The 14,784-nt window shown below is 35.1% G+C and overlaps 1 protein-coding gene across 1 annotated transcript; it reads right to left on the bottom strand.

Annotated features, from left to right (window-relative positions):
- Positions 1 to 1,665: 1,665 nt before the first annotated feature.
- On the bottom strand, positions 1,666 to 2,846 carry LOC122606278. The gene is made up of 3 exons (XM_043779239.1): positions 2,659 to 2,846; positions 2,263 to 2,433; positions 1,666 to 2,142 (listed from the first exon to the last, which is right to left on the bottom strand). The coding sequence occupies exons 1-3, from the start codon at positions 2,703 to 2,705 to the stop codon at positions 1,869 to 1,871; spliced, it is 492 nt and encodes a 163-aa protein (XP_043635174.1). The 5' UTR covers positions 2,706 to 2,846; the 3' UTR covers positions 1,666 to 1,868.
- Positions 2,847 to 14,784: the final 11,938 nt, after the last annotated feature.

The following is a 14,784-nucleotide window of genomic DNA, read 5'->3' as shown; positions in this document are numbered from 1 at the left end:
TCTTTAATGCGCTTCGACTCCATCTTTTGTTGTCCATTGAAGTAAGAACCTGAAGCATAGAAGAACTATTACTACAAGTTTTTATGACTTGGCTATCAATGATTAGGAGATTAAATAGAAAGTTTGCATTGAAATCTGCCAACCACAAATTGCAAAAACTGTAAATAGACAATAGAGAGAACAATTTTGATCAGTTGATTTATATGTAGGGGTTGGATTTAACTTAAACGGGTCAGATGGGTAAATCAAAAAGTCAGCTAGAAAGGAAATTTATAAAATCAATCCAATTTCTTACACATCTTCTTGTGCTTATTAGTCAAACTTGTAAACCACCACTCTTATTATAGGAACTTCAGATTAACAGGTGGTTAAAATTGCTCAATTGTGACTAACTCAGCAGAAGTAGTTCAAGTAACTATCTGCAGTATAAATTATTCAACAGGATCTCAAAGATACATAGCAATGAAAGGAAGACAGCAGATAGATCAGTCCTGAGTATATCCAAACACCGTCACTTCACTTGATCAATTAAGTCGTCAATTGCAAACTTTAGCTCCATTATATTTTAGCTTTATAAGCATCCAAATCGCATAATACACCTACAAATTACTTATGCAAATACTAAGGAATTAAAAGTACACTTATTTGACTTAAATAGCAAACGAATATCATGCACATTAAAAACAAATACAGTGAATGTTTCCCATGCTCTAGCTACTTTAGCAATACCAGGCACTGCAGAATGTAACCCACCAACACAAACAAGTGGTTCAAGCAATGCAAACTATGTTTACAGTAACCTTATAAGTCAAGTGTACCGCTATGAAACTTTTTTTCAACCTGGACGAACAACTGTATCCAGGCAACAACTTTACGTAATCTAGGTAGCAGATTTATCGGGATGTAATGGGTATGTAACAGCTGTATCTTCTTCATCACCATCTTCATCATTCTTGTGCCTCATCTCCATGATCCTATCTTTTGATGATTCAGAAATTGGGGACATATCTGCAGTAGGCTTCTTACTGGGCTAAACTAACATCATATCCCCTTCTTCAAGATTCAATATAAAGTATGACTAATATTTCATCTAATAAAACGAAACAAAGAAAGAACGATTATTTAGTTAAATCAACACTACAGTTTAGATTAGGATGTACGTGTTTAATTCCACAGTTTAAAAAGTTTTTATGTAAGGCAAAATCCCAAAAACTCAAACAGAACCTGCTGTCAAATGTAGAAATTTTATTGCTTATTGTTATGAAGTAAACCCTTAGTGAACCTGACGGACAAAACTTACTAAGAACAGGTTGCTGAAACCTGACAGGATAATATACTAAGACTATTCAATCATTATAAAGCAAGAATAACAGCAAATCCTCTGTACATTTAAGGTTTACAGCTATATATATTTGGGCTTTTTATATAAAGAAATAAATCGAAGACACAAAAGAACGACATAACTACATAAAAAGAAAGATGGGACAAGTGGATATAGGATTATAGTTCATTTGTCCAACCTCATTCTATCAAGAACTTACGTCTGACAGGTGGCACCATCGTGCAAAATGACAGCCTAACTTCATACGTAAAATAAACCCACGCCAAGCATTATATCAATGACGCATACAAGGAGGGTGAGATATAGCTGCAAGCAATAGAGGTTGTAAAATGCCAATCTTCTTAATACATGAAACTGTAGACTTCAACAGAAGTTCAAGTTCAAATATCATGCACTAGAATATTATATTATATTTTACATAATAATATAGCTAGGAAATCAAGTCGTAATCACGACGAAATAATGTAAAACAGCAAATAAACTGTAAAGCAGTAATAGATTACAAAGTTCCACCCGGGAACAAAGTTCAAGTTGTTAAGGATCCATCTCGAAAGCGGCCACTTTCTGAGTGGACATTGTCGTCTCTTGACCACGTGCCTTCCAGCGCCTTTTGTTCATTAACACCCTTGAGTTTCTTTTTAGGCCCGCCTGGTGCATCAACGTCGTCATCATGACAGGCAGCAGCAGCAGCAGCAGCAGCTTCTTTGAGAGCTAACTTATTCTGATAACGAACCCAGGCATCATGGCCGCAAGGGGGCTTAACCAAACAATCAACCTTGTTCCTAAAAAATGGTTTGTATCTAGAAAATTCACACATGAATAAATCATCATTAATTAGTCGGTTTTATAAGAAGACAATTATAAGTTCAACGAATTAATAATATGAAAAATATAAAAAAGAGAGAAAAAGGATGAATTACTCCTCCTCGTCGCACTCCTCATCACTATCATAGGAGCCCTCTTGTCGTCTTTTTTCTCTTTCTTCGCATCGTCTAATACTTTCTTTAAGAAAGTAGTTTGCCAAGCTTTCGGGAGTTACGGCAAATTTCGACTTCAAATATTCTGCCCGTGTTAATGGTATATCCTTCACGCTGTATATCATGTCAATATCAATATCATCATGTATATATATATTCATTCACATCAATCAATCATTATAAATATTCACTCCTTAATTGATATACAATATAATATGACTTTGAATAAATAAATTAATTTATTCAAAAGGGGAAATTAGTATCCATCCATCCAATAAGCCTATCAAAATATTATATCCGTCCATCATTCCATCCCAACATAATAATAATAATACGTACCTTTTGTTGTTGCTGATGTTGTTGTCTATCGAGTTTTGGTCGGCCATGCCTCCCTCCCGTCGATTCCTTGCTCCTTTGTAGTTTTAAGTTTCGATATTCCCCTGTGTCAGTTATTTACAAGTAATTATACATATCGGCCGTCTCAATATAGTTTTAAGTTTCGATATTCCCCTCCTTTGTAGGTACTTTAATGCCAACACACTACACATATTTAGGTTCTGTTTGTTTTGATTAATACTTCTGTAAAGCATCTTATGTCTGCGGGCGTGCAGACGTTAGGGCCGAAGACGGTTTGTTTTTTAAAAGAAATAAGATCTTAAAAGTGCTTTTATAACCTTAAAAAAAAGCATTATTCTACCTTCTTATATCATCTGCAAAACAAAACTTAAAAACAAAACAAAATCTAAACACATTACAACCGCTCTTCCCCATCAACAAGACTCCCTCCATCTCATCTCCTCCACACACCACTGTTCGCCGGTCACCCTTCACCGGCCAACTTACTCGCCGATCATCTCCTTCATCGGAACCCTAGGTATGTCTTCTATCTATATTTTTTCCCCCTTTTTTTGCTATAATTGTATATTGTTTTTCTTTATGTTTGTTTTTTCTTTCTTTGATAAAGATACTTATTTTTTAGTGATTATTGTCATTTATATTTCTTTTTTTTCTCTTCTTATCTGATTGTTGTTGGTGCACCTTCAAAAGAGCTTTTTTTCTTTTGCTTTCTTCGATCTCAATGCATATTCTGTTTGTTTAATTTTTTGTTCATTCATATCTTGTTTTGTTTAAGTTCTTGTTCGTTAACTAGTAATAAGATACTAAAAATACTCTGCAAAATAATGCAAAATAATGTACTTTGAGTGTATTTTGCTTCTTTTTTTTTGTAGTTGTTATTTTGTGCTTTTATTGTATTTTTTATATAACTTGAATGTTAAATGACTTCTAGTCTTCTATCTAGTTATTTAAGTTTGATAGTTATATATTTTCGGTTTATGCAGACAGTAACCAGTTTATAAAACAAACAGTATTATATTTTCAGCTTACAGATCTTCAGACCACATCTTCAGTTGCAGACATGAAATCAGATTGCAGACAGTAATGTCTTTCCACTAAGGCCAACGTATAAATGTCCCCAGGTAACTGTCATATATCATGCTATCATACCAACATATCATGGATGTCTCATATCACTACACTAAAGACAATATATCAAGGTTCCCATGTCAAGTTCACAACAATTGTCCACTATCAAATCAAGTACAATACTCATATTTACCACATTATACAATATAAGTAACTAACACGAATGGTTCAAAGTATAATCTGAATTCGACATGTTTTTTAGTTATTGATCGGGTTTGTATACAGGGTGTACCAACGGTTAACCCTCCACCCAATCAACTTCCATAAAGCATGTCGGTTCCTTATTATACCCTAAGCCAAGCGCGTGCAATCCGTGATGTCATTAACTTGTTATAATACCGGGTGACCATAAAATAGTTGATCAGGCTCTTTTAAGGTTACCACAATATTATACTAAGTTAAAGCCATAACTTCACTTTGCCCTAAATCATCAAACTATCACCAAGCCATGACAACAAATCATCTCAACCACAATTAAGCCCAAATCAATATACACATTAATCACATTGTGCTCATCATACACTACACATTGTCCACCTTCTACACATCACAAAACAACAACTTGTCCAATTGTACTCACATCATCACATAAATGATCCTGTCTACGAACTCATAATGCATAACTTTTAGGGTTCATACAATTTCACGTTGCACACAAAATTCCTAATTAACCATGCATGTTATACGAAGAGTTTTAACTTAAGCCGTATTCTAGGTCAAACCGCCTAATTCTCTACGACCTGCATGGGCCACCATTCTGTAACACCCCGAGCTAGGCTCGAAATATTACCGAAAAGATATAGCGTATGCATGAAATTATTGTAGAATAAGTCTAAATAAATAAAAGGGATCCAGTGAATCCAATCCTCAATATAAAGTACAAAATGCACAATCAAAAGATGGTTATCGATCCTAAGCATAAAGTAAAGCAATGGGCGAATGAATCCTTGATCAACAAAAGTCCAAGCCCGAGTCCAACATAAGTATCTAGCAGTAACAACAAGTAGCCATCAAGGCTCCAACTTCACACGAATACCTGAAAAGTGCACTAAACAAAGTCAACACTAGGTTGGTGAGTTCGTAGTAATGGTTCACAAGTGACCATCGACAAATATCACGATAAGTAAGGTAAGTAAAGGCTTACAAGTAGCCTTTACAAGGCTCAACATCAACCAGGATAGGTAACTGAAAGTAAACCTCATTACATAGCAAGCCAATAATGTATCAACAAGAATGAATGGTGCGTGTCACACTTATGCATGAGTAATATCAACGTCAAAGAATATGCATAGCAATAAGGAATGGACAAAGTATGTATGTATGCGACATGATCAAGCAATGCATGAGTGTAAATCGTGTGTCTCTCAACCATCATCAAAATGTGCAAGTCCCCCGGGGAGCGAACGACCTCGCACACGTTTCCCATACAAAAGGGGTGCGTACGTTCTCGCTCACGTTTCCCATTAGCTTGGGGGCACTTGCGTCTCATCAACAACCATATCAATACGTACGCGTGTTTACGTTCCCCGGGGAGCGAACGGCCTCACACACGTTTCCATACAAGAGGGGTGCGAACATTCCCGCTCACGTTTCCCATTAGCGTGGGGATACGTACGTCTCATCCATAACCAACAATGCATGTTACCTCAATCACAAATCCATCAATCATCAACCAACCAAAGCCATACGTACATACACTTAGGAGGATTCTACTTTCAACGAGTTCTCGATGCTTATATATAGGGTCACCCGCAGCCTTCCCACCACATCTCAAACCCTTTGAAGGTATAACCGACTTCCATGTATGTACATCTATCCTAAATAATCACAATATCACAATCATATGCGTAATCAACCAAACGTGTCAATCAATCCATTATTCAATCAATCAAGACCATCCATCAATCAAACAATCAATCAAGACTATCCATCAATCAAACAATCAATTAAGGCTATCCATCAACCAAACAATCAATCAAAACTATCCATCATTTAATCAAACAATAAGTCGTCAATCAATTTAACCAAACAATGAAACAAGCACGTATGTGTACACCTTTCAGCCCGAATCTCAATTGAGTAGGGAGCTACGGAACTCACCTTGATTCAACAACAAGAAGTTAATATCAAGCTACGAATGTCCAATGATCGTTTAATGTCCACAACCTAGCAATATATGTCACAATACAAGCCATGGTCAATACTAGTTATACTATACCACGATTTCCTCAAAGGTGTTTTGGAAATGATTCGAGAATGTTTAAACGACCAATAAAGAGTTTTGGTTAAACATAGTTGAATGACTTAATTAGTACTAAAATTTGACTTGAAAATCAAGTGTTTAGAAATATGTTTTAATCAATTTTGTTGACCTTAAAATGATGATATAAGACTAATAAACAAGCTTTGGATCATTGAACATCGACCGATAACCGAACGAAAATGATAAGGGAGGTCAGGAATCTGCGGACATTGTGGCGGATGATCCGGCGGATGATGTGATGAACATGGATCATCCGCAGATTTTCGAAAAACAAGAAAACGGCTTTTGACCTCAAAATCGACCCACTTAGAAGCCAAATTCGGTTACCAAACTTTAACACAACTAAATTTCAAGTATAACCATGACATAAAAACATACCAATTCACAAACCCATTTCCAATTTATCAAGCTTTGATTTCAAACCCGTTTTTGAGACAAAACACACATTTTACACTCAAATCGACCACCAATCGTTAAGATCTATAGCAAGGAAGTATTCTACAATGTAAGAGGAACATTTTAAGCTAAGAAACACTTACCAATTTGACCCGAAGCTCAAAATCCGGTTTTTGAAGCCTTAAAGGGGATGAACACTTTTATAACCCAAAATCCTTCAAGTTTTGCAAGATATTGTTGTTATATATTCATTTACTAACACTTTTGTTACTACCACAAGTTCAAATCCAGATTTTTTAAGAAGAAAAGAATGAGATGATAATAAATGGGGTGTTTGGTCTTGCTTTGAAAGAAAGAGAGAAAAAAGATAAGATAGAGAGAAAAAGTGAGTGATAAATGCGAGGGGAAAGAGAGGTGGGTGGGGTTTTGTTCCCCTCTTGGGCTCTCGCGGCTCCTTCCGGCTTTTCCCAAGAAATGATTCGTTTAGCTAAGACTTTTAACACGACACTCGTTCAAATTCTTCGTTGACATATTGTTATCTATTTCAAAATTACGTTACTAATGACTATTAACAACAACTGTATGTGATCTAGGTAGCAAATTAATTGAGCTGTAATAACACCGTACCCGATGTAAGTAACATCTTCATCACCATCTTCATCATTCTTGTGCCTCTTCTCCATAATCCTATCTTTTAATGACTCAGATATCGGTTCTTCATGAATCATGTTCAAAATGAAGTATTACAAATATTTAATCCAATAAAATGAAGCAAAAGAAAGAACTATTACAAGTTTTTAATTAAATCACAACAGATTAGATTAGATTGTGTTTAATTCCGCAGTTTAAAAATTTGTAATGTTAGGCACAATTTGGTTATGATCCCAAAAACTCGAGTAGAAGTATTGAAACCTGTCAAACAAAGATATTTATTGCTTATTGTTATGAACTAAACCCATTTAATGAATCTGATGGAAGAAACTTATTAAGAGCAGGTTGCTAAAAAAATGACATCTAGGTTTGTCATTTGTTTGACCTGGAGATTGAAGAGCTCAGTCCAGCTCAGACTGAAGATAACTGGTTTAACCCAGGTAAACGTCAGCTTTAGAAACTTACTTGAAGTGGAAGAAAGGATATCTCGATCTTTAAAAGATAAGAATATATGAAGATCAAGATAGAGTCATAGAAGATATATATGAATTCCTATTTTAAGAATATATATTTTAAGCATGATGATAGATGTTGTGGGTGAAATCGGAAAAAGTAGGCACTGACACTTTCGTGAAGTACATATCTCAGTTAATCAAGAATATAATCAGGACAGTACCTGATGAGGTCTCATGCAATAAGCATCATCTTATAACCCTCTGATACAAAATATGTAGCCGTAGGAACATCCTCCTTTTTCAATGCAATATGTAATTTTGGAATATATATTTTTGTAAAAACCCAAAACAATAATTTGTACAGAACAGAATAACAGACATGATGAAAGAAGAACATATCAATGATTCCGAAATCAGGTAATTATAAAGCGGGAATCGCAACAAATGCTCTTTTCGTTCCAACTGCATTTGGGCTTTTCATATTAAGAAATAAATCGAAGACAGAATAGAACATAACTACGTATAAAAACCGATGGGACATATAGATTATAGTTCATTTGTCCAACCTCATTCCATCAAGAACTTACTTCCGGCAGGTGGCACCATCATGCAAGATGACAACCTAATTTCATACGGCAAATTCAACCCACATGAAACATCGATTTTCTTCTGAACAAACCATAGAAAAACTAGAAGCACGTATCAATAATACTTGCAAGGAGGGTGCAAAGATATACCTACAAGCGATGCCCTATCACTTACATTATTAGAAGAAAATAAAAGACATGAAAGAAGAAAATACTAATGATTCCAGCAAAATAGGGTATCAGATCATTATAAAGCAAGAATCGCAGCAAATGCTCCTTTTATTTCAACTAAATTTGGGCTTTTTATATGAGAAAATAGATCGAAGACACAATAGAACCTAACTACATAGAAAGGACGATGGGACAAGATATAGGAAATTAGGAATATAAGTTAACAAGAGGTACCCTTTACCCAAGACAAGATATAGGAATATAGTTCATTTGGCCAACCTCATTCTATCAAGAACTTACTTCTGAGTTCTGACAGGTGGCACCATCGTGCAAGATGATAGCCTAAGTTCATACGGCAAAATCAACCCACATGAAACATCGATTTTCTTCTGAACAAACTATAGAAAAACCAAGTACTGCATATTAATGACACATACAAGGAGGGTGCAAAGATATATCTGAAAGCAATGCCCAATCTCTTACATTATGTTATTGCTCATTATTATGAACTAAACCCTTAGTGAACCTGATGGACAAAACTTGTTAAGAGCATGTTGCTGAATAAAAGACGTCTAGATTTGTGTAACTTGAAGATTGAAGAGCTCAGTGAGATAAGCTCAGACTGAAGGAAACTGGGCTAAGCCCAGTAAACATCAGCTTTAGGAACTTAGTTGAAGCCGAAGAAAGAATATCTTTTAAAAGATCAGAGTATATGAAGATATATGAATCCCTACTTAAGTATATATATCCTAAGCATGATAGATGTTGCAAGAGAGATCGAAATATGTAGGCACTGACACTTTTCTGAAGTACATATCTTAGGTAATCACTTAATCAAGAATATAATCAGGACAGTACCCTGATGAGGTTTGCATGCAATAAGCATCATCGTTATAACCCTCTGAGACTAAATATTCACCCCCATTAAAATCCTCCGTTCTACCTGCAATATATAAATTCAGAATACATATTGTCCTCGACACCACATACAAAGCAAACCCATGATTAGGCCGCATTATTAATCTATAAAGCAGAGAATTTGAATACTTTAAAAATGAGCGAACCAGGATAAGCAAAGTTAGATTAAAGGTCCTGCATCTCCTTCGTTCTGACCGACTTTCAGATTCAATCTACAGACATCTATTTATAGAAATAATTTATACATGCACCATGAACGTGAACTCAAATCTGTAGACATGGCAACACGGGCGCCGGGCAGTAATACCATGGCTTTCAAAAATCCAATCTGTGTGATTGTTGTGCATCCCCAAAACAGTAACTTGTACAAAACAAAATAAGAGACAAGATGAAAGAAGAAAACACCAATGATTCAAACATAAGAGAATATCAGATCGTTATAAAGCGAGAATTGCAGCAAATGCTCTTTTCATTGTAGAAATAGCATTTAAGGTTGCAACTAAGGAAGGTGTATCAATGACACATGCATACAAGGAGGGTGCAAAAGATGTAGCTGCAATAAATTACAAAGTTCTATCCAGGAAACTCACACATTTATTTTATCAAGAGCTTACTTCTGGCAGGTGGCACCATCATGCAAGATGACAGCCTAACTTCTTCCGTAATATCAACCCACGTCAAAAATCGATTCTCTTATGAACAAACCATAGAGAAACTAAGAAGTGTGTATCAGCAACACATACAAGGAGGGTGTAAAGATATACCTGGAAGCAATGCCCAAATCTCTTACCTTAAAAGAAAAAGAAAACAAAGGGTCAGCCATATTAGAACAAAATCAAGCATACGGCTAGTTAGGTTCAAAAAAGAATAATCAGATCAACCACCCAACTATGCCGAAACCCTAAATGAAGGTAGCAATTAAAAAGATAAACATTGAATTTTGAAAAGAAAGAAAAAAACTCTATAAGAAATGTTCATCATGGGGTAACGTGCTGGCAACGAAAATAAATATTCTTCTTCAAGGACTTGATATGCAACAACAAAGATAAAAAGCACCAATTAATCATATGTATATACGACCGGAAAGGGCTAAGAAATACTAAATCAACAAGAAGCAACGTGGGATAAAGGTTTACATTAATTAAACAAAAATCGAGTCAATAGAGCTTGTAAAACACCAGTCTTAATACATGAAACTACTACTTCCAACAGAAGTTCAAGTTCAACCATCATGCACCGCGATAAAATATACTCCGTATTACATTATATAACTTCAAAGGGAACAGGCAAACACGTAGCGATAAAGTAAAACAGCAAGTAAACTATTCTCAGCTGTAATAGATTACATAGTTCCACCCAGGAATAAAGTTCAAGTTCTTAAGGATCGATCTCAAAAGCAGTGACGGAACTTGAAATTTTTTTTGCGGGGGCGAAATTCGATGTTCTGAAAATATACGTATTTTAAATATGTATATAACTATCTATATGTTTGTATTCAAAGTAAACATGTACAATCAATTGAAATATATTAGCTAAAAAACGCCTTTTAAAGCCTTTTGAATGAGCAACTACAAACTTCAAATCAAGGAACAACATAATAATCTAGTTATCATATTGAACAAATTGTTGCAAACTAAAATTTAACACTACATATAAAAAAAAATGATATGAACCAAACTAATATAAAGCTACTGGTTACATATTATAACACTAATTCAATCCAAAGTGAAATTTAATCAAAAGAGTTCATATTTAATGGGTGTTTTCGTTTTGGAATTTCATAGAGTTTTGTCTCTACATGACTACATCTACACACATACATAGTCATCTTTATTATATATCAATATTTATTAATGTAACATTCATATTATGATACAAATTTTGGAGGGGCTACCACCCCCCTTCGCCCCAATGAAGTTCCGTCGTTGCTCAAAAGCAGCCACTTTCTTTTCCATCATATATCATCCTAGTGTGACTTTGATCTGCTTATCCATTCCAGATGCCTTGGCTGAGTGTTGTGGTTTTAGCAGGTCATTTCCTGTGTTCCTAAGCAGCATCCTTTGCCATACTTGCGTCGTGAGACTAGGAAATGCAAGCAGTGTCAACAACATACTTATATATTAAAAAAACCGAGGTAATAAAGTCAAGTGCTTGATATCCAACCAACATATACTAGTAGCTAAAAAAGCAAGCAGCCTCAAGTACCTGTTCTTTTCTTTCTGAGTGGACGTCGTTTCCTGATGAACCTTGAGTTTCTTTTTAGGCCTGCCTGGTGCATCAACGTCATCATCATGACAGGAAGCAGCAGCAGCAGCTTTTTCGAGAGCTAATTCATCCCGATAATGAAACCAGGCTTCAGGGCCGCAAGGGGGCTTATCCAAACACGGAGTAAAGTTCGTAAAAAATTGTTTGTATCTAGAAAATTCACACATGAATGAATCATATCATTAACTAGTCGGTTTTATAAGAAGACAATTATAAGTACTACAAATTAATAATATGAAAAATGTTAAAAAAGAGAGAAAAAGGATGAATTACGACTCCTTGTTGCCCGCCTTATCACCGTCGTAGGAGCCCTCTTGTCGTCTTTTTTCTCTTTCTTCGCGGCGTCTAATCCTTTCTTTAAGAAGGTACTGTGACACTTTTTCGGGTGTTACGGCAAATTTCGACTTCAAATATTCTGCCCGTGTTAATGGTATATCCTTCACGCTGTATATCATGTCAATATCAATATCATCATGTATATATATATTCATTCACATCAATCAATCATTATAAATATTCACTCCTTAATTGATATACAATATAATATGACTTTGAATAAATGAATGAATTTAATATAAAAAACTATCATCATGTATATATTCATTTACATCAATCAATAATTATACATATTTACTCCTTCGTTGATACAATTTAATATTACTGTAAATAAATAAATTTAATAGAAGATAAATCCATCCATCCAACATCTTAATAATAATAATAATAATGATGATGATGATGATGATGATGATGATGATGATGATGATGATGATGATGATGATGATGATGATGATGATGATGAAGAAGAAGAAGAAAGGTAAAATACCTTTTGTCGTTGTTGTTGTTGTCGATCGACTTTTGCTCCGCCATGTCTCCCTCACTTAATTCGATTCCTTCCTTACGTACTCCTCTCTTAATTTTGAGTTTTATTCTATTTTACAAGATTATATATATTACATGAGATATGGGCGGACTTGGGTTGGGTTTCCTGGGACAGAATATATAGTTTCACACCTTTGAATATGGGCGGACTTGGGTTGGGTTGTTTAAAAATCAAAAATTTATCTCTGCATGCTTTCTAAATGGTACGTGGTGGCAATTCCACAAACAACCTGGTAGTCTTTGGAGACGCACTGTCACAGCAATTCATTCATCCTCTAGAAACTGTTCTCCTATCCCATGCATATAGATCGAACTTGATGGGAGCTTGGTTCGTCATTGCAAATTTGAACTCCCATATGTATTATTTCGTTGGAGAGTGTTTTTAGAGGTACGTACTCTAGGTAATGGTAACACTTTTGAGATTCTCCTGGCTCGAGATTTGTAGAGATTAGAGAGTCATAAGGGCAGCTTAATTAGAGACAGGTGTACTAATGGTGGGAATGGAAATGGACACGTCCTCCTTCAACACCGACTGAGCTGAATCAACTTCAGGACTTCCTCTTTCGACTCTCTCGCATTAATACAACAGTTTTTGAAGACGTCTGGACTTGCAACTTAGATCCCTCGGGCAAATTCTCGGGCAACAAGAAACTGCTACGCATCTGCCCCTTTGCTAACTCACTCTGGTCTTTAGTTCAGCAATGGTGTCGACCCGGAATGATAAAATCTTCTCCAACAAGGAGCCATCTCTTCGTTTTGCATTCAAGGAAATTAAAAGCACCAGCTACTTGTGGCTGACAAATCAGAAATGCTCCCTCGATCTTTTTTTTTTGAAAGGCAGTAACGGATAAATGGCTAACACCCCCCACGCGGATGCGCCCACGCCAGTTCATCTCCTGGCAATGCCCTAAAGGGTTTGCTCCTCATGTGTTTGATGAGTATAGCATTGCTAAGGCCCCTCGACCTTAACTGGACTAAGTGGAACTGTTTTCAGTTTTGACTTCTTTGTTTTCATGTAACTCTACCCCGTACGTACTTGATCTTTTGTATGTAATACTAGCATCTTGCTAGATTGCATATATATAATAAAGTTGAATGTTCTGAGATATGTCCCCTCGTCGGGTTAGGGTTTCGTTTCTTAATGGGTCGGGTCAGCTCCCTTTCTTAAACACTTTAGACAATTTAGGGGGTATGTTTGGTTGGTTATCAAATGTTTCCTTTCTATTCTAATAACCCTTGCACCTGTCATACTATAAATCTTTTTTATTAATTTAACCAAGTGTATTATAAGGGCCTGTTTGTTTTAAGTGACTGAATGCAAAAAGTGACTGAATTGATATACAATGTCTGTATAGATTAAGTCAATATAGTTATTTTTTGGTTTATTAAGTCAAAAACAAACATATTTTCTTGACTTAATGGATTAAGACAATTAAAATTAAGTCATGGCTTTTTAATTAAGAGTTTATCAAACACCACCTAAGTTTATTTTGGGTATTGTATAAGTTGTTACTGTAGAAATGTAATAGTATGATTTTCCAGTGAAGAAATGGTTTAATTTTCCACGTTAAGCGAAAAGGTTTAAGTTATTAACCACCCCATTCTATTCTGGATTTGTCTTAGATTTTGCCCTAACTTTCATATTTTGTCTAGGTAACCGTATTAGATCCACCATACAAATTTTAAGTTATGTTGTTTGGTTTTTGTGGGTTTAATCTAGGTTTTTGTTTAGATGTTATGTTCGATTGGGTTCTGTTTTACTTGGGCATGATCACATGATTCCTGTAAGCACTTGAATTGATTTGAAGCCAACCTTTTGAGATTAAAAAGCAAATTTGTTATATAAACGTGCATCATATTAACTTTTTAAGAACTTAAAAAGCTCATTTTCAAAAGCGTATGGGATGCAAGTTATTTTGGATCTAAAATTTTATTGATCAAACAAACTAGTAAGAACCTAGCAAAATCAAGTACAAACCATTATCTATACTATCTAATACTTCTAATACTATATTATAAAGGAGGACCTCTTTTTTTGAAATTCTCAAAAGATGAATTGAAGTACTTATATTGCCCCTCTTTTTTATTCACTAATTTAAACATCTCTACCTAATATACATATAATACCCTTAAATCTCAACTATTCATTTTTCTCTCTCTTCCCAAATCTCAATCACTCATTTTTTTTCACTCCTCCATAAATCATTTTATTCCTCTAATTTATTCAAGATCTTTTATCTCAAAAAACGTATATCGATAAATTATAAAAATTGTATGAGTCTTCTTAAAATTTCGTGCTCTTTCATTAGACATGTCATTCGATATACCTTCGACGATATTTCAAATTCGAGGGCGTACGGCTAAGGCATTTGGCTATTACACTCTATGCCTT

This window comes from Erigeron canadensis, chromosome 6 (genome assembly GCF_010389155.1).
Source record: "Erigeron canadensis isolate Cc75 chromosome 6, C_canadensis_v1, whole genome shotgun sequence".
Taxonomy (NCBI): Eukaryota; Viridiplantae; Streptophyta; class Magnoliopsida; order Asterales; family Asteraceae; genus Erigeron; species Erigeron canadensis.
This window is presented reverse-complemented; position numbering and strand designations above follow the sequence as displayed.

Coding starts and splice junctions, on each gene's coding strand:
- LOC122606278 (XM_043779239.1), bottom strand. CDS start 2,705: ATGGCCGACCAAAACTCGATAGACAACAACATCAGCAACAACAAAAG. Junction 2,434..2,658: donor AACATCAGCAACAACAAAAG/GTACGTATTATT, acceptor CATGATATACAG/CGTGAAGGATATACCATTAA. Junction 2,143..2,262: donor GAGGAGTGCGACGAGGAGGA/GTAATTCATCCT, acceptor TGAATTTTCTAG/ATACAAACCATTTTTTAGGA.